Source organism: Sminthopsis crassicaudata, chromosome 2 (assembly GCF_048593235.1).
Source record: "Sminthopsis crassicaudata isolate SCR6 chromosome 2, ASM4859323v1, whole genome shotgun sequence".
NCBI lineage: Eukaryota > Metazoa > Chordata > Mammalia > Dasyuromorphia > Dasyuridae > Sminthopsis > Sminthopsis crassicaudata.
This window is the reverse complement of record NC_133618.1, coordinates 269637957-269662252: the sequence shown is the minus strand read 5'-3', so window position 1 is coordinate 269662252 and position 24296 is coordinate 269637957. Positions and strand designations below refer to the sequence as shown.

At 33.2% G+C, this 24296-nt stretch overlaps 1 protein-coding gene and 1 long non-coding RNA gene across 5 annotated transcripts in view; one reads left to right on the top strand and one right to left on the bottom strand.

The window, feature by feature from the left end:
* The window catches only part of EIF2AK4 (eukaryotic translation initiation factor 2 alpha kinase 4), a 108698-nt gene that overhangs the window by 15449 nt on the left and 68953 nt on the right, over nt 1-24296 (bottom strand). For all 4 annotated transcript variants that reach the window (XM_074289253.1, XM_074289252.1, XM_074289255.1 and 1 more), the window contains 10 exons: nt 21774-21853; nt 20085-20186; nt 18621-18674; nt 15630-15866; nt 12862-12937; nt 12274-12395; nt 9521-9570; nt 7572-7740; nt 4119-4235; nt 2201-2266 (listed from right to left, as the gene is read on the bottom strand). In XM_074289253.1, the coding sequence (XP_074145354.1) occupies nt 2201-2266; nt 4119-4235; nt 7572-7740; nt 9521-9570; nt 12274-12395; nt 12862-12937; nt 15630-15866; nt 18621-18674; nt 20085-20186; nt 21774-21853 (1073 nt within the window). The remainder of the gene's footprint in view (nt 1-2200; nt 2267-4118; nt 4236-7571; nt 7741-9520; nt 9571-12273; nt 12396-12861; nt 12938-15629; nt 15867-18620; nt 18675-20084; nt 20187-21773; nt 21854-24296) is intronic.
* On the top strand, nt 401-18619 carry LOC141555922 (uncharacterized). The gene is made up of 2 exons (XR_012486388.1): nt 401-454; nt 18520-18619. It is a non-coding gene; the product is annotated as an uncharacterized LOC141555922 (long non-coding RNA).

Here is a 24296-nt window from a genome sequence, read left to right as displayed (position 1 = left end):
AATTGAGACATTTAGGCTCTATTTTTACACTGTAGGTGGGAAGGAATTTTGTGAAAAGTTACAGACACAATCTTAGACATAGTATCTATTCAGGATGTTCCTTTACTGAGAGTTACAAAGAACTACAGAGAGTATCAAATCACAGGTGCCTTTCTCTTCTGGTCTATATAGTCAAGTCAGACCAACAAAAGATCATTAGAACTTTTCCATAATGAAAATGTCTTCTCCTACCCCCTTTCCCAACTTTCCTCTATTCTGTTCTTCAAACTCAACTGCTTTAGGCCAATGACCAAGAAAGTGAGAAATTCTGAGTAACTGTAAGACTGATCCTCTATGTTAAAAGCCTCATATATGGACTGCAAACTTTTAATCATTCTCAGACACTGATTTTCCTCTTTCAGGATCTGAGCCCTTTGGCAAGAAAGAAGGAGGAGCTAATGAAACCAAAAAGACGGTACAAAATACTTCACCTTCACATAAAAATTATTGATTTCGTCTTATCTGAATAAATGATCAAAAGATCAGGATAAGAAAATGGAATTATAATTGGTTTAGTTCAATATTCTGCACAAATTATCTGTGTAATCATTTTGACATTTTAATAAAAAACTGGTTTATATTTAAACTGGAAAATGTCAGTTGGTAGAACAGAGAATAAAGCCTGATTTAAGACTTTTAAAAACTAATCCTTATTATATAATGCTAATATTTTTATTGTGTAAAAAAAAGGTTTTTAGAAGTTCAAATCCAGTTTCAATATTTATTCAGGTATTTATATTGAAAATAAAATTAATAACAAAAATATTTTACTGATTTAGCTATTTTTAAATTCAACACATTAAAAAATAATCTCATAACTTTATTCACTAAGACTGGCCTAGGATTCAGAAATCCTACTTTTAACCCTAAAACTGTTTAGCTGGGTAACTTTATCAAGTGATCTGAATTTTTTCCTTTGTAAAATGAAGAGCCATTTCTAAAATCCCATCCAGCTCTAAGAGAACTATAGAGTTTCTGACTCCATATTTTAACCTTGCATTTGAACAGGCTTTCTACTTACTGTAAATGAACTAGTTTCTGCCCATAGATGAATGTGCATATTTAGAACTGGAATAGTTTTTGTCCTGAATCCTATTGCTAATCTATCTTTGCAACTGTCCAGGAGAATTTCTTTTAAGCTCTACTTTGTGTGCTTAAACATACTGTTTAAAATTTTGTTTTATGGAATAAAGTCATAGAATATATGGAATATGGAAATTATGGAATAGAAGGCTATATGTACTTTCCAAAACTTGGAGAGATTAGCCAAACAGCTTAACCGAATGTCAACAGGAATTGAGAAATTGAATGTGATGATACTTATATTGAATTTTTGTCCTAGGTTGTATCCAATAGGGTTTTGAAGCATCTTGGACTTGGATTGTACTCAGATGTTTAACACACAAACATCCAATTCTCATACCTGTGAGAATAAGGATTGGGAGGGTGCTAAGCCTCAGAAAGAGTCATTTTTCTGAAGTCAGAATAACAACAGAACTCTTCCCTTTGTCCTCTGCTGTTCATTGAATTATAGGAGGATGATCATTATATCACAGTTCAATTTGTTGAAATGGTGAAACAATTATAGACAATGCCCTATTCTAGCTCAAGAATTTTTCCCTATCTTGTCAAATTTAAGTCAAAGATAGTCAATATTAAGATTTTGGAGCAAATAATGTGCTAGAAAAGCAAGAGCTCTTGTTTAGTTCTAAAAAGGAATTGAAAAGAACTTAGGAAAATCCAAGTGAATTTTCTTAGTTCTGCCCATTATTCTAGTACCACATAGTTTATTTCAGGAGACTGTGACTAGTGCTCTATCTTGACATAGCCAGGGGGGCTGTACCAAAGCATTTTTTAACAAAAAGGAACTGTAAAAGAAAGTGACTAGTGACCAGGAAAGAATATGGTGATTACTGTACGTTAAAAAGAACCATGGAGAGACATTCTTTGGATCACAGTGTTAGTTCCACCCCCTCTCTTAATACAGTGAGTTGCCATGGTACCCATTAACACTCATGGGGGAAAAAAAAAAAATCTGTGTTTGAAAGGTAATATAAAGTGCTCTTACCTTGCTAGAAAAAGAATATAGTGACATTTTATGGCATGATAGATTATAGAGTAAGCTTTAATAATGTGTTATATACTGTTAGAAGGTACTTACGCTGTTAGAAGACAAAGAAAGATTGCAAAATTTGGCTTCTACTTCTCTCCTAGTCAGTTTTTCAGTCTATGCAAAAGAAAATAATATTAGGATGAACACATTTCAGTCTCCTCTCAATAAAATAGTTTCCAAGTTAATCTTTCCTTTTTTATGGCTGCAAAATTGTTATTAATCCTGAAAGGAAGGGGTTGATTCCATACTTAAAAAATATTAATCTAAGTACATAATTTTATATATAATGTTCACTAAAGTTATTTAAAATCTGAAAACCCTGAGGCACACAAATTAAAATAGATCAATATACTTGTTTTAAAAAAATGGCTGTTCAAATTCGACTACTGATTAAGATCTCCAAAAAAGGATGGACATATTACAAAGGAAGCATGTAATTTTTGAATGAGGTTTATTTTTATTTGTAATAAAAATGGAGCACTAAGAGGTGCTGAATGATATACATTACAACTATACAATGATAATCAAAGCTGACTTTCATAACGTGTTTTATGTGATCTCATCTGATCCTCGACATTCCCATAGGGTAGCTACTGTGCATATTATTACCCTCAATTTAAGAATGAGGAAGCTAAGGTTCAGACAGTTTAGGTGAATTGTCTAGGAGGATGAAGCCAGGAACACCATGGCAATGGATATAATAGCAGCAATGGGAGGAAAGGACGTAAGCACAACATGAGGCCCCTTAGCTAAGTACTGGCTGTACTTGATCATTTATTCTGGCAGCTTTAGCTGTGGCTGGCTGTCACTACTGACAAGTCACCGAAGTCATCTCTGCCTATTTCCTGTGAGCTTTGCCTTTTTCCATAGAGCTGATCTCTTCATGTCTATGTAGCAGCATTTCCCCTGTGGGGAAGTGAGGAGCTAGGTCAGCTCACAGACTGCTTTCAGTGCTCTTGCATTTCTAAAGACCAAAGAAGGTTAACACAGAGTAGCAGAAATCACAGTAAAAACTTTCTAATTTGACATAATTAATTTCAAAAAGGTCCAATAGGAAACAAGCCCAAAAGAAAGTCAAGCAGTTGGGTCAAAGTAAGTGTTACAAATCCAAAAATGGCTTTCATTATCATTGACAGGACAGAGAAAAATAATCAGAAATAGCTTGTATTATTTTTATTTCTTTCCCCACTTCTCTCTATGTGTTAACAAGAAATTAAACAATTTATAGGTTCTTTGCTTGCAGAAACAAGATGGTAAAGTTGTCTAATGATGTTTAAATAACATTATTCCAGTTTTTTACATTTAAAGACTTCTTTACCTCACCATTTTCAAATTAATAAAATTTCACCTGTAAATCTTGTGGCCTAACCACTTTATTTTGCCATTCACCTCTGCTAAAATGCTCAGTACTACCTGAGAACCATGGGGATATAGGTACTCAGCAAACATGACTTATAAGCAGGCTCTTCAAGAGAGATTTAATTCCAGATCTCATATTTGTCCTAATTTAATACACGGCATTTCTGGGCTATTTCTATACTTCAGATAATGAATTTCATGTTTTTATTCTGAATGTTCCATTGACCATATTAGTTCCTTGAGCCAATATGATGTTTACCGACCATTCAAAGCAATTTGTGGACTAGTTTCACTTACCAATCTGATAACAATCTAAGTGAGAATACTACAGCGACTACAGTATTTTTTCTGCTACTATAACCACTTATGCTAATCAATAGATGTGTAAATATCTACAATGGCTATGGACTGGTATATAATCTTAGATTCTATTAATTATCTGCATTTGGGGATAATCTAGGGGAAGGATTTTCCTTATCACCTCAAATACTACAGCTGGATATAATATTTTTAAATTTGTATCAATAAAAAAAAAATCACATTATTTTTCTTCATGAACACTGGCAAGAAATACTTATATATAAATGGAAAATCACTATTCACTTACCACAGCATCATAAAGAATTATATAAACTTGATTGAGTTTATCTTCTGGAATCCCACAATATAAGAGTATTGCTTTTAATATGGCAGTGTGGTTCAAATAAATATTGTAATTTCTTTCCTAATATGAAGGAAAAAATATTTATTTGTATTTAGATATAGAAAAAAAGATGCTTCACTCTATTTTCAAAACTGACATTTTTTTGATGATTTCCTTTGGTTACTTTGCTTTTTTAATAGAATACTTAAATTTACTGAAGACTTCAAATCTACAAAGGGTTAGGATTCTAATTTGGTTTAGAACCAAATTACTTAAGAAACTAAAGAGCAAAAAAGGGGAAGATGTTTTCATCTAAACTCAATTTCTAGTTGGTCTGTCCAGTGGAGGGTTTTAGGCTAGATTGTTTGCAGTGTCAAAAGGACATTTTACACATGATGAGCCTCTCATGTTTTAAAGTATGATTTTAGTTCAATGGAATATCATGGGGTAAAAACTGGAAATTATTGGCTATATTCATATTTATCCTACTTTTGCCTCAGACAGTTTCAAAGACATGAATGTAAATGATTTTTAAAGGATGGAAAAATAGAGCTTTTCTTAAAAGTCACTAGGACGCTAAATTATATCTAGCTGTAAGAGTTCATGCAACTTAGTTTTGTCAAAATTATTCTTCAAATATGTCAAGACCATGTAATCTAATAACAATCAGGAAGTTAAATGTCTGTATACTTAGCATTATATTAGGTGTTGTAGGAAGTAAAGAAAAAACAGAAGACCTGGTCCCTACTTTTAAGGAGCATACTATCTAGTTGGAAACAAAATTAATGAAGTGACAAAAAACACAGGCATTATATGTTAGCTTTCTTGCATTAAATGTTTAAATATAAAGTATAAGCTATAAGAAGAGGAATTCAGAGGAAGGAGATCTCAATGAAGTTTGGAATAACAGGCATCAAAGCAGCTATAAAACAATTAAATTCGAAAGACAGGTTTGATACAGAAAGGAGAGAAGTGGAGGATATTTTAAGAAGAACAACAAAACGAGTGAATGGTAATGGAGGTTGTGTATCTGAATGCCACTAGGACACAGATGTAACTAGAATGAAGGACAAAAGTTAGAGAGTAGAGGGAAATAACCCCAGACCAGAAGAATGATGTTAGGAAAAACCTGGGAAGTCAGGATGAGGAGTTTAGATTTCATATAGTAGAAAGTGAGGAACCATGAAAAGTTTTTGAACAGCAACACAATAAAAAGTATCATATGTAAAAGAATCCATTCAATTCTATAAACTTCTAGAAAAGTAAATTGCTTCCACTTTCGTATACATTCAATTCTATAATCCACTACAATCTCTCCCCACCTAAACTGCTTTCTCAAAAGTAACTAAGAACCTCCTGATGGCCTAATCCAGAACTTTTCTCTCAGTTATCATTATTCCTTGACCTCTTACTTATCTGACGATGTAGACCATCTCCTTCCTTATCTCCCATAACACTGAAAATCCTCACACTCCTTTCTTTCCTCTGATGGCTCCTTCACTTTTCTCCTTCTCTTACATATTAACCATGGCCATCTTTGTAAGACTCTACACTTGACTCTGGCCTTCTTTGCTTCTCAGCCTCTGTCCTCCCATGGCTTTATCACCTCTATGCAGATAATTTAGACCTTCCAACCTCTTTAAAGTTCTCTAATCCTCCTTTTTCCAATGTCTTTTCAGAGTGATGCCTCTTTAAATTCAACACATCCAAAATCATCATTTTCTTCCCAGGATCTTGCACTAACCTCCAATTTATCTTTTTGTTATGTGACATCATGATTCTCCCAAGATCTTTGACTCTTCCATCTTTACCTTAAGTTCAAGTCTTATTGATCCTACATACAAAATGGCCTTTGCATCTATCCCCTATCACTTTCAATCTGAACAATCTGAACTGGAGTAATAATTTCTTTTCTAATCTATCTTTTATATGGTTTCCCAAATGAACTTTATAATATACTATTCTTACTCTATTATGTCACTTTTATTTTCAATCCTCCATAGCTTCCCAGTGGTTAACAAATAACATAGATAAGGCATGCAAGGCCTTCTACAATCTGGATCCACCTTTCCAGCTTTTTCTCTTCCTATTCCCTTTTACATAGTCTATTTTCTAATGTTCTTTGTTCTGTTTCTGTCCTCTTTTTCCATGCCTTTTCTCACTCTATTCTCCCTACCTAAAATGAGCTCTATCTCCTAACCCCATTTTTTCTGGCTGAACTTCCTCCCTTTTAGGCTCAATTCAGATTCTAAATACTCCATGAAGCTTTCCTTAATTTTGCCTCTCTCTCCTTTTTTAAATTTCTCATACAGCTTACTGGAATGTCTTCTTTGTATTTAATAATAATAATAGTTTAAATTCATATAGCATTTTAAGGTTTTGTTTTAGGGTGAACTTGTGATTTAATTTGCATAGAGAATCCCAGTGAGAAAACTTTTAACAGTGCAGATCCACATCTATTCCACAATTTGAGGTTTTAGAGATTTGCTTGGCTCACAGACAGGATCACATAGCCAAGATGTCTAATAGGGGGGACCTAAAACCACATCCTCCTAACTTTTAAGGGCAGTTCTTTATTGATTGCACTTCAAACTCCTAGTCAAGCCAAGTGCTTCAAAATATTTAATAAAATAAAAATATGATACAGCATGGATAACTTAATATTTTATGTCTAAGTTAATATGCTGCCCACTGGGTTTGAGTTTGATACTACAGTACAATACTAAGATTGTATTTCTACTGTAAGGTTTTGCAATACATCCTTACAGCAACTGGTATTGCCATCACCATTTTACAGATGAGGAAATTAAGGCTCAGACAGGTTGTGATTTGTTCTGGGTCACAGAGCTAGGAACTGCTGAAAATGAGAGATGCAAATACAAGTCTTTCTGCTGTGAAGCTCAGTGCTCTTTTTACTGTATCAAATTGCCTCCACCTTCCTTTGTGAAGACTCCCTATTTGACAATTAATTTAGCATTTAATTGTTCCTTTACCTGATCGTTTAATACTCTGAAGTTCTCTTATATTCATCAAATTATGCCTTGTAACAAAGTTTTCACTGTAATACTCTGTCAACTTTCTATTAGAGACAACTGCCTTAAGGAAATGGATTATGTACAAGGCATACTTTGGTGAGTCTGTTTCGCCCTTTAGAAAAACTACTCCTTAGGAATCCTTCTGCTTTCTTTCCATCCTCTCTCTTCCCCCCAATAATATTTTTGGCCAAGGTTAAAAGAGCTTCAAATTAAAATTTAAAAAAATCATCAAATCACATTAGTGGAATATTGTTTACCAAAATAATGATCATTTACTATAAACTTAAGGAACTATATATTTGATTCAGTGATAACACATTTACAGGAAAAAAATAAATCTGTAGGATGGGAGATTAGTGCAAAATTAAATGTGGAAAGGAACCTGAAGCACTGGAAACTCTTGGATGATCTCATATATGGTGTAGATTATTTCAGCAATAGGCAGAAAGCTGTTGCTAGTAGAAGTGACAATATCAAAAGCACATTCCAGAAGTTCTTTAGGATGACATCGATCTAACTTGCGCGGTCTGAACACACGTTCTATACAGTATCTAGAGAAAGAAACCCAGAGTTTTAAGATTATTTATTATACTCTAATGCTTATGAAAATAGTGTAGAAATTCATAGGAAATGAGTAAGCAAATTCAACCAATAGAGTATTTATTAGGATACTAGGTAGGCTTGTGTGGCCCTATGACCAGTACAGTAGAGTCACATCTTAATGAGGTTCTGAAGTTCTAAAGTCAAAAAGTGAGCTGTGATACTTAAAAGATGAAAATATTGTGCAGTCAAAAATCACCCTTGAAAAATCCTTTGAATTTCCCATAAAATATGGGACTACCTTTAAACAGTTTCTGCTCAGGAGTGGCTTGGGTTTCTTTAAGAAAGATCAGTTTGTTTTAGAGAGCAGATAAATCTAGAAACAACTAAATGAAAATTTAATTTTTTTTAAGACATTCAACTAAACTGTTATCATGAGACAGGAAATGGGACTTTCATTCAAATAGAAGAATATAAAAACAGGTAAAGACTTAGCTGATAGGAAAACTGATAAGGCAAAAATATTCTTTCAAAGAGTTTCAAACTGAAATGTGGTTAAGTTAAAAAGGGATCAAACAGAAATATCTGTTAAGGATTTTTTGCTTTATTGTGAGGAAACAAAGGATATATAAGAAAAAGGAAATGTAACAAATATCTTTTAGCTGACCAGGAATGCTAGGATGGCCAAAATGGCTATTTTTCTCAACTGTTTTACCAACAAAAGGCGATTAATTAGACTGTCTAATGGGAATGACCTGAAGAGGAGATTCTAGGTTCATACTTCTTGTCACTGAAGAGAGATGTTCAAATTAGAAGAGGCAGGAGAACCACAATCAACTTAGGAAAAAGTAGAGAGAGCTCTCCTAGTTTGTGCTCATTTTGAACTAAGCAAACTCACTGAAATGAATATTATCTACACTATTTAAGTTGATTTTTCTCTCCCCCCCCCCCGTGTTGTTTGTCTCACATATATAGCTAAATTCAACTTTAGTGCAAGTGTAGACTTTGCTATATGCAGAACTGAAATTGATCTATGGTCCCTTTTTTTTTTTTTTTTTTTTTTGGTCACTGATAAGCTTTGTATACCTTGGTTCCTTTATTGTGAAAATACTATCATGGCAAAAAACCTGTCTCTTAGTACTAATATCCCACATAGACATATCATAAATGATATTCTCACTTATTCATTTTAGCCAACAACAAACACATCAATAATATAGGAACAATGAAAAAAAAATGAATAAAAAAATCCCATAAAAATACATTGATTTCATATGAAGATTGGTGCTTATAAATCAAAATGCCAATTTAGCATCAATACCATTAGGTCTTATGAGGAGATATTATATTTGGCTCTTCTGCTACTTAAATGTACTTTATCAATATAGATCTCTAGTATTCAAATTTCATGAGGATTTTTATTAGGCTTCCTTAAGTGTTTCTCTGTTTAAAGTTATCTATAAAGGAAGTTTTAGCATGATAGTAGCAACTATCCCTCAAATTAAATTATATAATCATCTGTGACCATTAATGACCAAATACAAATGTATTTGTCAAAATATGTTAAAAATAATTAGTGATAAAGTTCAGGGATATTTACCTGAAGGATTGTGGTTAATTCAAGTTAACTCAATTATCACATTGTTTCTTATGAGAAAGGCTATCCTGCTAATCTTTTAAGAACTGATAACCTCTGCTTTTTGAAGAGTATTCTGAACCTTACAATTGAGTGCTGAGTTCTTTATTATATCTAGGTGAGAAAAGACAATAATCTCTCCACCAGTTCCTTACCGTTTCAAATTTGAGATATTATTTCTAGCCACATATCTTGCAAAAGGAATCTGAAAATATAACAAAAAAAAGTTTTCAGATTAATGTTTTAGAGGCCATGCCCTTCAAAAGCTATCTTTTGGTACCAACCTTAGTAAAAGAGAGATATAAATTCTCACCAGTTATTATACCATGTATATATTTAAGTTCTGAAACAAACTGCATTTTGACTGTGTCAAATGAAAACTCATATATACTAAAAATCAGTGGCATGATTATTCTGACACCTATGAGATTATTCTTTATAGTCTGTGAGGGTATTTACAGTAACTAAACCATGATAGGCATCTAGTTACCTTGTAAGATTTTCCAAAATATCTCCAAGAGATATCTTTAATAAATTCCCTCTAGAAGAATTCTTCACTATAATCACTTAACCACAAATATGTCACCAACCCATTAACACATTCTGGGATAAAGTATCTAATTTTCAGATTATCTGTCAGAAATTCATTACTCCAGGAGTAGCATTAGTATAACATGGGTCACAATCTGCACGGGCAACAATGCATTTTCCTCTCATATTTGAATAGTTCATAGAAAGTAAGTACTGCTTACAATTTTGAACTTTTCCTGCCAATATTTAGAAAATGAAAAGCTAATTTTAAATACAACTGAACAATAATCATACCATTCATTTTCTTTTATATGTTTCTTTGTCATACCCTAAATGTCTTTACCATATTACTTGGCTCAATAACAATAACAGATAATAACAATAATAAGACAACAATAACATTCCTTATATCTGAATTCATAGGAAGAGAAAAAAAGAAATAACATGAAAAATTGCCAAAAGAACTGGCAATCAAAAATCAGTGCTTTATACAGTTTTGGATAATGCTGTGCTGATGGCAGGACAATTTATTTATTTACTTCTCTGATTATTTATCTATTGTTTTACTGATTTCTTTTGTTTATTTTACTGATGCCATTATTACTTCCCAGTCTCTACTACCCTCTCCTCAAGAGAACCATCACTTATGGCATCTCTTTTGACAAAAGTATATTTAAGTAAAAAGAAACTAGTGATGGGAAGCAGTACAGAAAGGATAAAAACAACTCAAATACAGAGCTGCTGAGCAGCTTTAAATTGAGCCTCATGTGAAGTGGCATTTAGAAAGTAAAGGAAAAATTTCAGAGTTCAACAGAATCATAGGAAAATGTCAAAACTGGCTATAGAAAATATGGTATAGGAAAAACTTAAATTGGAGCCCTGTACTTGCAGGAGTAAAAAATATGCAATTAACAAGTAAACTCTAAACCTAACAGCTATACAGTAGACATACCACAAGGTCAGTTGATGCTGTTTTAAGCTTCTTGCTGCTCAGTCATTTTTCACTTGTGTCTGATTCTTTGTGACCCTTATTTGGGGTTTTCTTAATGAGAGAAGAATGATGAAGAAACTGAGGCAAACAGAGTTAAGTGACTTGCCCAGGGTCACACAGTGTCTGAGGCCAGATTTGAACTCAGAAAGTTGAGATTTTTACTGATTCCAGGCCTTGTTTTCTCCCTGGGGCCACCCAGTACTCAGGATTTAAGACATTAGTGCTTAAAGCTGCACTCAGACTTTGGGGACACAATATACACTATACTTCAAGATGATTAACAGTGCAATGAGTCTCAGTGAGTTAGCTTGGGCAGGACATGTTTATCCCAGTTTGGTTTGGGTTCTAACCCCAGTTTTGTCATTCTTTCATTGTGGGAATCCATACAATTCAATTCAATAAATCTTTACTAAGACTTGCTCTAAGTTATATAGTACAAAGCCAGATGTGACAAAGTCCTGCTTTAAAGAAGTTGACATTTAGCAGTAGGGCATGTCATTTACTCCTCCAATAATGGGGCACTGGAGTGCCTTTTACAAAGAAGGTACTCAACAAATAGTTGTTGAAAAGTTAGGAACAGAACTAACAACAACTGAATAATTCAGCTTTTCCATATGTAGAACTGGGTAAACCCAGGCACTAGGCACCAGAACTCAGTTTTCTGTAAAATGAATTCTGCTTGCCCCCTGTCATCCCTAGGCGCAGATATACAGCATGTTAAAGACTGTTGGTTATTGACACTATTTTGGGAATCAGTTAACTAATTAACGAGTCATAATCCTGTACAGCAAAAAGGAGTCCAAGAAGATAACTTAAGGGCCAGGCTTAGGAAAAACAAACAAACCACCACCCAACTGGGATAGTCCCTGACATTGCACTGGCTTAATTGGGATAAAATATTGTCAGGTCAGAGGATGGAAGAATTTGCTGAGAAATATAATATATAATCCCCCAGCTGAAGTAGCCATGTAATGCTGTCACTACTATGGAGATGATTGGTGTCCTGGTCTGTGTTTTGTGTTGAGGTTTTGATGACCAGACTCCAGGAAAGGGTTCTCAGCTCTAGAGTCTGTGGGCACAAGAATCCACATTACTACAACCAACTTCTGGACTGCTGGCAAGGAGGCAAAGACTTGAAGCCCAATCACCTTCTGGACTTCTAGAGCACACTTCACTCTAAAGAGTGAACTCTTAAGAGTTTAAAGTAAATGAAAGTACACAAACCTGTATGGAATAAAAGTTCTATTATAAAAAAGAGAAGTGCTAAAAAAACCCAAAACCAAACAACCCCCCCCAAAACTAACAACCCTCAATTATAATCAGATTCAGTAACAAATCTGTAATTCTAAAAATCTGGCCTAAAAAACAAAACATTCCTGAACTCACCCGAAGATCATAGGGAAGCATCACCAGCATTCCACTGTGGTCCATGAATAAGGCTGCTTCATTGTGCTCATACATTTGCTTATTTCGGGGAAGTAGCAGTGGGGTATACAACTCGACAGCTCCTACACCAAATTGGCAAACCATAATTAACCACTGAGTTCTCATATTCCCTAGGAACCAACTTAAAGTGAAACATAAAGCTGACAATTAAGGATATGTCACTGGGGACCATTAAAAAAGTTAGACTAATCCCCATGCACCATTCCTAAGTCATTATTAATTTCTATTTTATTCTATATATTCTACATAGAATGAACTCATGCACAATGAGACACAGCAGTTCTCTCATAATTATAACAGTGATTATCCAACTTTAATTTAAAAGCAAAGCTGCTATTCTCCTAAATCAATTTCTCTTCAAGAAGCTAAAATGTAAAAATGGGCTTAAATTTCACATGCTATACCAATTACCTATAACTGGATCTGAAAGCAAAAGTATATTTAGGTTTCATTGAAATCTACTGCTACTACTTTCTACCAATACAAAAGCAAAATGGGTAATAAAATGAGATTTTAAAAAAGACCTACCATGTCTCTTAAAGATGCGGATAATGGTCTCACATACATACTGCTGTACCTTGGTTGTACGGACTGAGAAGCTACCCTAAAATATAATCAAGACAATTAAAATACTACTCTAAGAGGGAAAACAATTTCTCTCTTTCAAAGAATAATGTGTTGATTGGTACTATTATGTGGTAGATTTGGAGAGTCAAAGAATAAGGTTTCACAGTGATTGTATTTCTAAACATCTTTAGGGAAAGGGGTTCTTAACATTTTTTAATCTTGTTTCACAATGATCTTTAAAGAGAGATCAAAGTAAATTACAATTTAAATAAAAATAAAAGTTTGGGACAGCTAGGTGGTCCAGTGGATAGAGCACCAGCCCTGAAATCAGAAGGACCTGAATTCAAATTTGATCTCATATACTTAACACTTTCTAGCTGTGTGACCCTGGGCAAGTCACTTTACCCCAATTGCCCCAGCAAATAAACAAACAAACAAACAAACAAACAAATAAATAAATGAATGAGTGAATAAATAAATAAAATAAATGTTCACAATGAATCTTTTCTACTCCGAAGTTAACATGTATGTTATGTAATGTAGGAAAAATCCTACATAGAAACACACAGTTTGATTATATCAAGACATTGCCAGAAGCCAATGTCTAGGAAAATTTGGATGCAAGAATATGTAAGTGTATTATTTTGCTATTGTAGTTCTCATAGGTATTATCAATAATGGAGGCCATTCCTATGATCATAAATTGCTTTTTCTCAGCCTCTTAGATATTTTCCTAGAAGTTTAGGTTCTCTAGGAGAAATTTTTGAAAGGAAATCCCATGGAAATGGTAGCAGACAGGAAGCTTTCAAGAATAGCAATAGAAATATAACATTTATTAAAGGCCTAATATGTTGCCCAATACTTTGCTAAGCAATGAGCAATAAAGAAAGGCAAAAAACAGCCCCTAATCTTAATGGGCTCCCTTTTATTGGGGGAGACAATATGCAAACAACTATTTACAATCAATTCATCTGCAGGAAAAACTGGAAAAATCAACAGGAAGACCTAGAATTAAAATAGATTAGGAAAGTCTTCTCCTATTAGAAAAGGAAGAAGGTAGAAGAGATTTTAGCTGGGTCTTGAAGGAAAGCAAGAAAACCAAGAGGTAGAGATGAGGAAGGAAAGCACTCCAGATGTGCAGGACAGCCAGTGGACATTCCCAGAGTCAGGAGATGTATCATCTTGTTCTAGAAATAATAAGGATGCTGTCGCTGAATCACAGAATATCAGGGCAGATGTAAGAAGACTGAAAAAGTTCAGAAGGGAGAGAGGAGAGAGGTATAAAGGGTTTTGAATACTAAACAGATTTCATATTTTATCCTAGAGGTGATAGGGAACTTCTGGGGTTTACTGAATGGGGCAAAATCATTTTGACAGCTAAGTGGAGCCTGAAGTTGAGTGGGGAGAAACTTGAAGCAGGGAAACTCATCAGCATGCTACTGCAATAGTGCAGGAGAGAGGGCAATATGATTTCCTCTTTATATGCCATGCTACTGCTGTAGTAGGTAAGTGGCAATAGCTATAGAGAAAGCTTCTATATTTGGGTGATCTCAGACCCCCTATTTCCTAAATAGCTAACAATAACTGGAAAATATCCTGATGTTCTATCCGATGTACACCCCGCCCCCCCAAGGTAGGATATGGAATAGAAACAACATAGAATATGCAGGTTCACTGGATAGGTCTTCTGATTCTATACAATGTTAAGTCACTTCGGGGGCAGCTAGGTGGCACCAGCCCTGAATTCAGGAGGACCTGAGTTCAAATGTGATCTCAGACACTTAACACTTCCTAGCTGTGTGATCCTGGGCAAGTCACTTAACCCCAGCCTCGGGAGGGGGGGGGAATGTTAAGTCACTTCAACACACTTTATTATAAAAAACACTTCAAACTTTAAGCTGTAAGACTTTCTTGAGGACCATTACATAAGGTATATCAATTGAAGTAACATGGGGAAAAATTAAGTCTAATAATGTCCTATAAAACCAAAGTAGAAACTCAAGAATATAAGCAACCTGATAAAAATGTGAGGGGAAGCTGGTGCTCAGTGATATTTTCTGAATAGGTTTTGAAGAGTCAGAAAATTGAGTGGTCTTTGTGATCCTTTAACATAAAGAGAAGAAAATAAAATATCATTTGAATACATTGTACTGTGATCTCTAAGATCCTTTGTGACTCTGTGATCTTATCAAGTACAAGCACTTGTGAATCCCTTTGGTAGATATGATATATATCCAATAAAGCATCAGAGCAATTTTTCTGCATATTCAGGCACACAAATCTGTTTATACATACATCTGATATTAAAATTCTTGTAAATAACTTTCTAAAAATTAACAAGCAAAAGAAAAAAAATGGCTTCTAAAATATGCATCGACTTCATACTTAATTTATTTTTCCCAACCCAAGCCTCTTTTTATTATTCCAAATATCAGCATGTAGGAAATAAACTAAATGCCAAAACTGATTTCATGAAAACTAAACCAAAAGTGAAGGGAACAAAAAAATTATATAGTACATTGAATTTATTTTAGGCCCACTATTTAATTTGAATTAGAACGGCCCAGATGGTTTAAGCTCTGGGCATTTTGTCTAATGCTTATCACTATAGCTGCATTAAAGGACTTTTTCAGTAATTGCCATCAGATTTAGTACTAATTAAAATTACTTAGTATTTTTCAAGTCCAGCCTGTTTGGTCAAATATGTACAATGAAAACTATAAACTCACCTTTAGGATGTCACTGTCATAGGTGTAGTCAATGGCAGGAGAGATGCGCTGGGAGAAAATCTGACCCATCATGGTTCGGTAGGCTTTGCCATCAACATTGGCCAGGGTATGGTGCAGGACCTCGTGTAGTTCAGATTCCTCCAGCTGGGGTGGGGGAAGTAGCTCACTTTTCAGCAGCTCAGTGGCAGTAGGTCGCTTTGCTGGATCATGGTTCAATAGCCAGGAAATAACTGATTTCTACAACCAAAGCCCATGGATATGGTTACTATAAATTAGTGAAGAACAAGTACCTAGTATAGTGTCTTAATTTTTTTTTCCACCCAAGCCATACCAAAAGAGGTCTTTATTGAATTTAGTAGAATTTTAATTGGGGCTTTTGCAACCTTTAGGATACTATCATATTATTATTATTATTATTATTATTATTATATAATCATTATATTATATAATTATATAATATTGTAATAACATGTTATATAAGTAAATACTTATCATATACCTCATTATTAAATGTAGTAAATAAATTCTATAAATAGTAATTTATTAGAAGCCAGAAACTTTTGACAATAAAAATACAGAAGACCAAAACATGTAAAGACAATCTATAAACAATCTATATTCTATCAATATACAAAGGAAGCATAAATTGCATAAAATAGCACATATTCCTACCATTGTATGATATACTAATGTATGTAAAGCAACCTGTGGCAATGTTTCAATTTTGTTAGTACTCTTCTAAGCATATGAAAAAAGTTAAACTTAAAAAGTTTAAGCTTAACCCGTAATTTTATCTTTAGGTTTCTTAGGGGAATTAAACTTTCTGCCTATACTGGAAATTTCAGGGCTATGTTTCTCTTGGTAATGTTACCATCCATTTTCCAATCCCTATAGTATTTTAAGTGGTGTTCTGCAATAAAGGGATATCAAAGAGCTAGTCGGTATTGATACAAACCTTTTTGCAGGGCACTTTCCTTTTGTTTATGAGGAAATAGTCACTTTTGGAGAACAAGCAGCATTAGTTAATGCTCATAAGAGATTCACAAAGTGTTTTAAAGTTTCATAGTGTACCTAAGTAAATAATTCTTCATTCCCTCTGAGATTTACTTGTTCTAAGTTGAGACTGAATGACTGCAGTTAGTCATTTGTAATCTTAGGTAGCATTTTTATATTAAGATATGCTGAATTGGCTTAGTGAGATTTTCTGAGATTTCATACAGTGTGAAAGTAGAAGTAATAAACTAGCTTTTCCAATAAAACAGACAGTGCTTTGCCTAATTTTTTATGTATGCAAAAAAAATCTTTTACTGTATATACATATCCTATCTTACCAATTGCACATTCCATGTTGTTTCCACTTTTAAAGCTTTAAGGGGAAATTACTGGATCATGTTGGGTCAGATCTTTTCCCAAAATTTTTCCAAAAAAAAAAAAAAAAAAAAAACAGTTCACACTAGATTACCTTTGGGATCATACACTTATATATTAGAAATAAAGGCTCAGGCCTGGAAAGAATCTTATTAGTTGACTAGTTCAACCCTCTTGTCTTATAGATAAGGAAAGTGAAGTATATAAAAATGAAATGACTTGTCCAAATTCAAGTGTCCAAAGTCATGCAACTAATTATCTTTCTAACTGTAGTTATATAATCATCCTTATGAAAATCAATTGTTAGAAATGTTTCCCAATATCTCTCACAGTATCTATCTATAAGCTAGGAAGAATAGTTGGCACAGTGATTAATTATTGCTGTATTTCTAATTCTATTAGGGAGTCTAGCCTGTTAACTTGAGTAGAATCCTATGCTATTACATACACACACACATACACACTTTCAACAGTGTAAGGAACTAGAAGTAAGGAACTTTATCTATCAATGTGGATGAGTTCTAGTGGCTTCTGATGTTGGGGGCACTAAAAGAATAAGTGTCTTGCTCAGGGTCATATAGTTAGCAGATATTAGAAACAGAAATTGAGCTCAGGTCTCTGAGGCTAGCTCTTTATTTCACCACACTGCCTCTTATGTCTTAACAACACCTTTAAAAAAAAACAGAGTGAACCTGGTTTTTCTTTAGGAAATATGAGTGGTATGAAATTCACAAATACTTATGAATTCAAATACCTTAGTGAACATTAATACAAGTTTATGATCCCAGGTAATAAAAGTATAAATGTGATTTTAAATGATTTTTCTAATAGTTCTTTACTGGTATAATCCTCAACCATAATACATAAGTATTTAAAAAAAAAAAAAGTAGCATATCAGAAGTAAAAGAGTGCGGGCAAGCTGAATGCTGTTGACCTATTTTAGGTACTGTTTTCTACTGCCTCTCTTTCTCTCTTCCTGCCCAAAATGTGGATCAAACCTTAGCAAAAAAAAAAAAAAAAAAGAAAGAAAGAAAGCAATGATCCCCTTGCAATAAGAGGAGGAATTACTGCAGAAAGTGTTACTTATATCCACAATTAGCCTTTACAAGAAAGAGATGAACTGATGTACTATACATGAATTTCCAGATTATACACTGCCATGTATGAACAAAATTATATTTTAAAATGCTTTAATATGAGCTTGTCAAAAGCTAGCATGCTGGGGTTTTTCTCACTAAGCTATTTAAAACCTAAAATTCAACATAATTAAAATTTTAAATGATGTTTTTCTTTCCTATAATGGCCCAGGTTTTATCTGAAACAAAGAGCTGTAAAAGCTCTTTCTTCATTGCAATAGTTAAATCTAGGGTCCAAACAGTACTTTCAAGGCACAAAGAATTACACAAAAGAATCTAGGAGCTTGTTAATTCACTATGCCAACATTTGATTTTTTTTAATCATGTATTTAAATTTCAATAATGTTTTAAATGCTTTTAATATTTCTTTTTTTACTTTGTTCCAGGAGCACAAGAGAATGACTGGCAGAAATTACTAATTGAAGAAGAAAAATAACAATTAAAACTCAAGACTGAAGACATTATAATTAAAGCATCTGAACATTACCTGCTTTGTATGTTCTGCATCATCAAAATCTTCTGGAAACTTAGGAGAAGTAGGCTAAAAGGATAATTATATTCAAATTAGCAAATAAATAAAGCAAACACTTGGCAAACTACCATAATTAAAACATTTGTTCACCATAAGTGGAAAAAATAACACTAGCACAGAAATGACAAGCTAGTAAAAACAGGTAAGTTGAAAACCACCTTAAAATTTGATGAACATTTTGTCTTTACATTTTCAAATTTCTTATTTACATAAAAATTATTTAGTAATAACTCTGTTTCTTAAGGAATGTTATTAAAAATGTAGATCACTGAATATCTCAGAACCTCAAAGTCTTTTAAAATCTCACAGCAGAAAGATTTGCATTGTCTCCATTACCAGAGGGGCACAATGTAGCTGAAGTAGGCTTTATTTTATTTTTTAAAATCAGAATAAGAGACAGTAAGAGGTAATCATTCATAGTGAAATAAAACACAATATTTTCTGGCTATTAATACTAATACTACATTAATATCATTAAAGTAAAAATGCAGGCACCCAACATGAAGGAACATGTTTGCTTGCTTAAGCAAGAGGAAAGCCGTACATCCTAATCATTGGACAAAGGTCCTCAATTAAAGCAGGAAAGACACGACAACTTCATTTATTCCAGGAAGATGTAGCCAGAGTTTTAAAAACTGTAGCAAATTAACTCAGGTTTTGCAAACAGTTAACTCTTAGATGAAAAGTCAGGAAGATGATTCTAAGTTATATGTACTTTCTCACTCATAAGATACTATTTAATATAAAGCATTTCACTCTGCTGCTTTATTCTTTATGAAAATAAAGATGAAAACTTTAATCTGGCTCTATATGTCACAAAATAACTACTTTACATTTTGATTCCCCTTGCTCAGTCCTGCACTTCTGGATACAAGTCAACCCAGGCAATACCCATCCTTTGTTAAATTCTCATACTATTTTCTTCTGTATAGCCTATGCACTAATTGGTGGCAGCTCTTAAGAGAATCCTGGCAAGTGGAAAGACCAAGGTGAAAATCATAAAATTAGACAAAAGAAAGTAAATAAAAAATGTAGTTTTAAAAGTTATAAGCCCTGACTCTTACTAATTTTATAAACTTGGGGAAAGTACTTAAACTGTTTGAATCTTAGTTTCCTCATTTGTGAAATGAATACATAATTGTTACTAGATCTTCAAGATAATTATTGTGAGACTAGCATTTTGGGAATCTTAAAAATATATAAGTGCAAGCTTATTATTAGTGAGTATAAACATAATTTTTTTTAAAAGGTTGAGATAATGCAGAGACAGTAGTGAGAGAGGAAGTGAAAAGAATACACACTTTGGATCAGATGTTGCATTTCCTCCAACTACATTTTCATTTGCTTTCTCTTTTGTCTGATTTTATGATTTTCCAGGTTAGTGGGATTCCTTTAGGGAATGAAATAATTGATACGTACTTCTCTGAGTTGACTGAGAATAAAGATCCTTTCTGATGCAGTAACCATGGGATGATAGGACATTTCAAAGAAGATGATACCCAGACTGAAAAGATCTACTTTCTATTGGAGAAAAATAGAATTATAAATAATTTAATTGCATTCAGTTTTAACTGGTGATCAAAGTACATCTTTTTTTTATTATTATTAATAGCTTTTTATTTAAAAAACACATACATGGGCAATTTTTCAACACTGACCCTTGCAAAGCTTTCTGTTCAAAGTATGTTTTCTTAAGAAATTGTAGAATAAGCAAAAAATAGCCACCAAAAAAAAAAGGTTCAAAAAAAAGAAGTCATGGCATAGCAATCTATTTGCTCAGTTAGTTTACAAAACAAAAAAATAAAAACATAAACAAAATGTTCTATATTAAGCCTATGAAGCATTTAATCCACCTTATTAAAATATTTTACTTGTAAAATTAATTCTAACTGGCTTATGTATATTTATTATATAGACTAAAATGGCTGAAAATTGTAAAATTTGGGAAAGACAACAAAATTGCTATAACAAGTATGGCTTTGGGTAACATCTTTATTAATCACCTGATGCAAAGCACTGAGTGAAAATTTAATTATTCTTAAGTGACCAGAATGCTGTAAGGTCATTCTAGAATTGGTATTAGATTGTTAGCTCCTTGACTGATACTGCCCTTTAGTAATTTTATCTCTAATGCCTAACAGGCAGTTGATAATATTTGTGGGTTGACAGATTAATGTAATAATAGTAACTTTAAAATAATACAGTGGTTCAGGAAAGGCCTTATTATTAGCTCAAAGAATATAATTGAAAAAAAATAGCAAACATTTGGTAGAAAAGAATAAAAAAGAACACTGATGCTTACAGGATGAAATTCTGAAAGTAGTCTTACTAAAGGATATAGGGTTTCTATATACTATTATCAGTGTATCTATACACTATATCTATATACAGTGTATCTATATACTATATCAGTGTTTCTATACACTATATCAGTGTATCTTAAAGTTGTTGAAAATTTTAAATACTATTTTTCAACAAAATAGCAACAAAGACAAATCCTGCTTTTATAGAAAGTATTAAGATAAGTCTAATTCTAAACTCTAGCAAAAAGTTCTTCTTACACTGTCTTAAATGACCTCTGAGGTCTTTTTCAAATCTGTGTGTGTGTGTGTGTGTGTGTGTGTGTGTGTGTGTGTGTTTCTATTTCCTATCACAAGTGAAACCTAGTCTTCAAGTATTATTATGAAGCTGAGAAAATGAATCTTTATTCAGGCCCTTCGTCTAGCTAGTAGTGTGAGATACATTCTGCAAGAAAATATGCTTAAGTTGAAGACTTTCCAGAAAACTTGAGATTTTTGACATCAGCTTTACAAAATATCACAGAGAAATCTAAAAGCATCTTAATTTAACATGGATGTACAAGTTAAGTAGACAGCATATCAAAAGAAGGTTTTTTTCTTCACAAAGTCTTGCATATAGATAGTATATGTAGAATCACATTACAGCATCTTAACAATAAAAAAGAAACAGTAACTGTCCGAATAGCAAATTAAAAAAATAGAACATTTGAGAACATTGACTCCAAAGTGATGTTAGCTCCTAATATTATCTCACTCTTCAAATCCTCTTTGCTTGTCAATAAAAATAAAATGCTTCCTTTCATATTACCTGGTTATATAAAGATTTAGTGCTTCCTTGGACTTCTGGGCTTACATACAATGCTGTGCCGACCATTCCAGTTAAATTATCTGTATGGTTGCAGACAGGAAAAACAAACAAACAAACAAACAAAAACCTTTATATGATAGGAGTTCTATGGAGAAGGAAGAACCTACAACAAGGGGATTGACTAATAGTGATGAACTGAGAATAATTATTGATAATCAATATTGATGGGTTTCTTATGCATGATTTAAAAAGACTACCCATTTATCTTTTATTCAAGAATACCTTTTTATTTAAGCAAGGGAGAAGCAGCTACAGATAGCCTAATGTTTTCTATCAAATGAACAGTTTTTTTTCCTTCACTTTTTTTTTTTAAATTATAACTTTTTTATTGACAGAACATATGCCTGGGTAATTTTTTACAACATTATCCTTTGCACTCACTTCTGTTCCAACTTTTCCCTTCCCTCCCTCCACCCCTTCCCCTAGATGGCAAGGAGTCTTATACATGTTAATTATGTTATAGTATATCCTAGATACAATATATATGTGCAGAACCAAACAGTTCTCTCGTTGCACAGGGAGAATTGGATTTAGAAGGTAAAAATATCCTGGGAGGAAAAACAAAAGTGCAAAAAGTTTACATTCATTTCCCAGTGTTCCTTTTCTGGGTGTGACTGATTCTGTCCATCACTGATCAATTGGAACTGAATTAGATCTTCTCTTTGTCGAAGATATCCACTTCCATCAGAACACATCCTCATACAGTATTGTTGTTGAAGTGTATAATGATCAGGAGATCTGCTCATTTCACTTAGCATCAATTCGTGTAAATCTCTCCAAGCCTCTCTGTATTCATCCTGCTGGTCATTTCTTACAGAACAATAATATTCCATAACCTTCATATACCACAATTTACCCAATCATTCTCCAATTTCTAGCCACTACAAAAAGGGTTGCCACAAACATTTTGGCACATACAGGTCCCTTTCCCTTCTTTAGTATTTCTTTGGGATATAAGCTTAGTAGTAGCACTGCTGGATCAAAGGGTATGCACAGTTTGATAACTTTTAGGGCATAATTCCAGATTGCTCTCCAGGTTAGATTTGTTCACAACTTCATCAGCAATGCATCAATGTCCCAGTTTTCCCGCATCCCCTCCAACATTCATCATTATTTTTTCCTGTTATCTTAGCCAACCTGACAGGTATGTAGTGGTATCTCAGAGTTGTCTTAATTTGCATTTCTCTGATCAATAGTGATTTGGAACACTCTTTCATATGAGTGGAAATAATTTCAATTTCATCATCTGAAAATTATCTACTCATATCCTTTGACCATTTATCAATTGGAGAATGGCTTGATTTCTCATAAAATAGAGTCAATTCTCTATATATTTTGGAAATGAGGCCTTTATCAGAACCTGTAAATGTAAAAATGTTTTCCCAGTTTGTTGCTTCTCTTCTAATTTTGTTTAGTTTTGTTTGTACAAAGGCTTTTTAATTTGATGTAATAAAAATTTTCTATTTTGTGATCAATAATGATCTCTAGTTCTTTTTTGGTCACAAATTCCTTCCTCCTACACAAGTCTGAGAAATACAACTATCCTATGTTCCTCTAATTTGTTTATGATCTCGTTCTTTATGTCTAAATCATGTACCCATTTTGATCTTATCTTGGTATGTGGTGTTACGTGTGGGTCCATGCCTAATTTCTGCCATATTAATTTCCAGTTTTCCCAGCAGTTTTTGTCAAATAGTGAATTTTTATCCCAAAAGTTAGAATCTCTGGGTTTGTCAAACACTAGATTGGTATAGCTATTAACTATTTTGTCATATGAATCTAATCTATTCCATTGATCAACTAATCTATTTCTTAGCCAATACCAAATGGTTTTGGTAACTGCTGCTTTATAATATAGTTTTAGATCAGGTACAGCTAGGCCACCTTCATTTGATTTTTTTTCATTAATTCCCTTGAAATTCTCGACCTTTTGTTCTTCCATATGACTTTTGTTGTTATTTTTTCTAGATCATTAAAATAGTTTCTTGGGAGTCTGATTGGTATAGCTCTAAATCAATAGATTAGTTTAGGGAGTATTGTCATCTTTATTATATTCGCTCAGCCTATCCAAGAACACTTCATATTTTTCCAATTATTTAAATCTGACTTATTTGTGTGGAAAGTGTTTTGTAATTTTGCTCATATAATTCCTGACTTTCCTTTGGTAGATAGACTCCCAAACATTTTCAATTTTATTGATCTCTCCTTTTATTTTTAGAATTTCAAGTTTAGTGTTTGACTGGAGGTTTTTAATTTGTTCTTTTTTCTAGCATTTTTAGTTGCAAGTCCAATTCATTAATCTTCCCTTTCTCTATTTTATGCAAGTAGGCCTCTAGAGATTTGAAATTTCCCCTTATTACCACTTTGGCTGTATCCCACACATTTTAGTATGATATTTCATTATTGTCATTTTCTTGGGTGAAGTTATTAATTATGTCTATAATTTGCTGTTTCACCCAATCG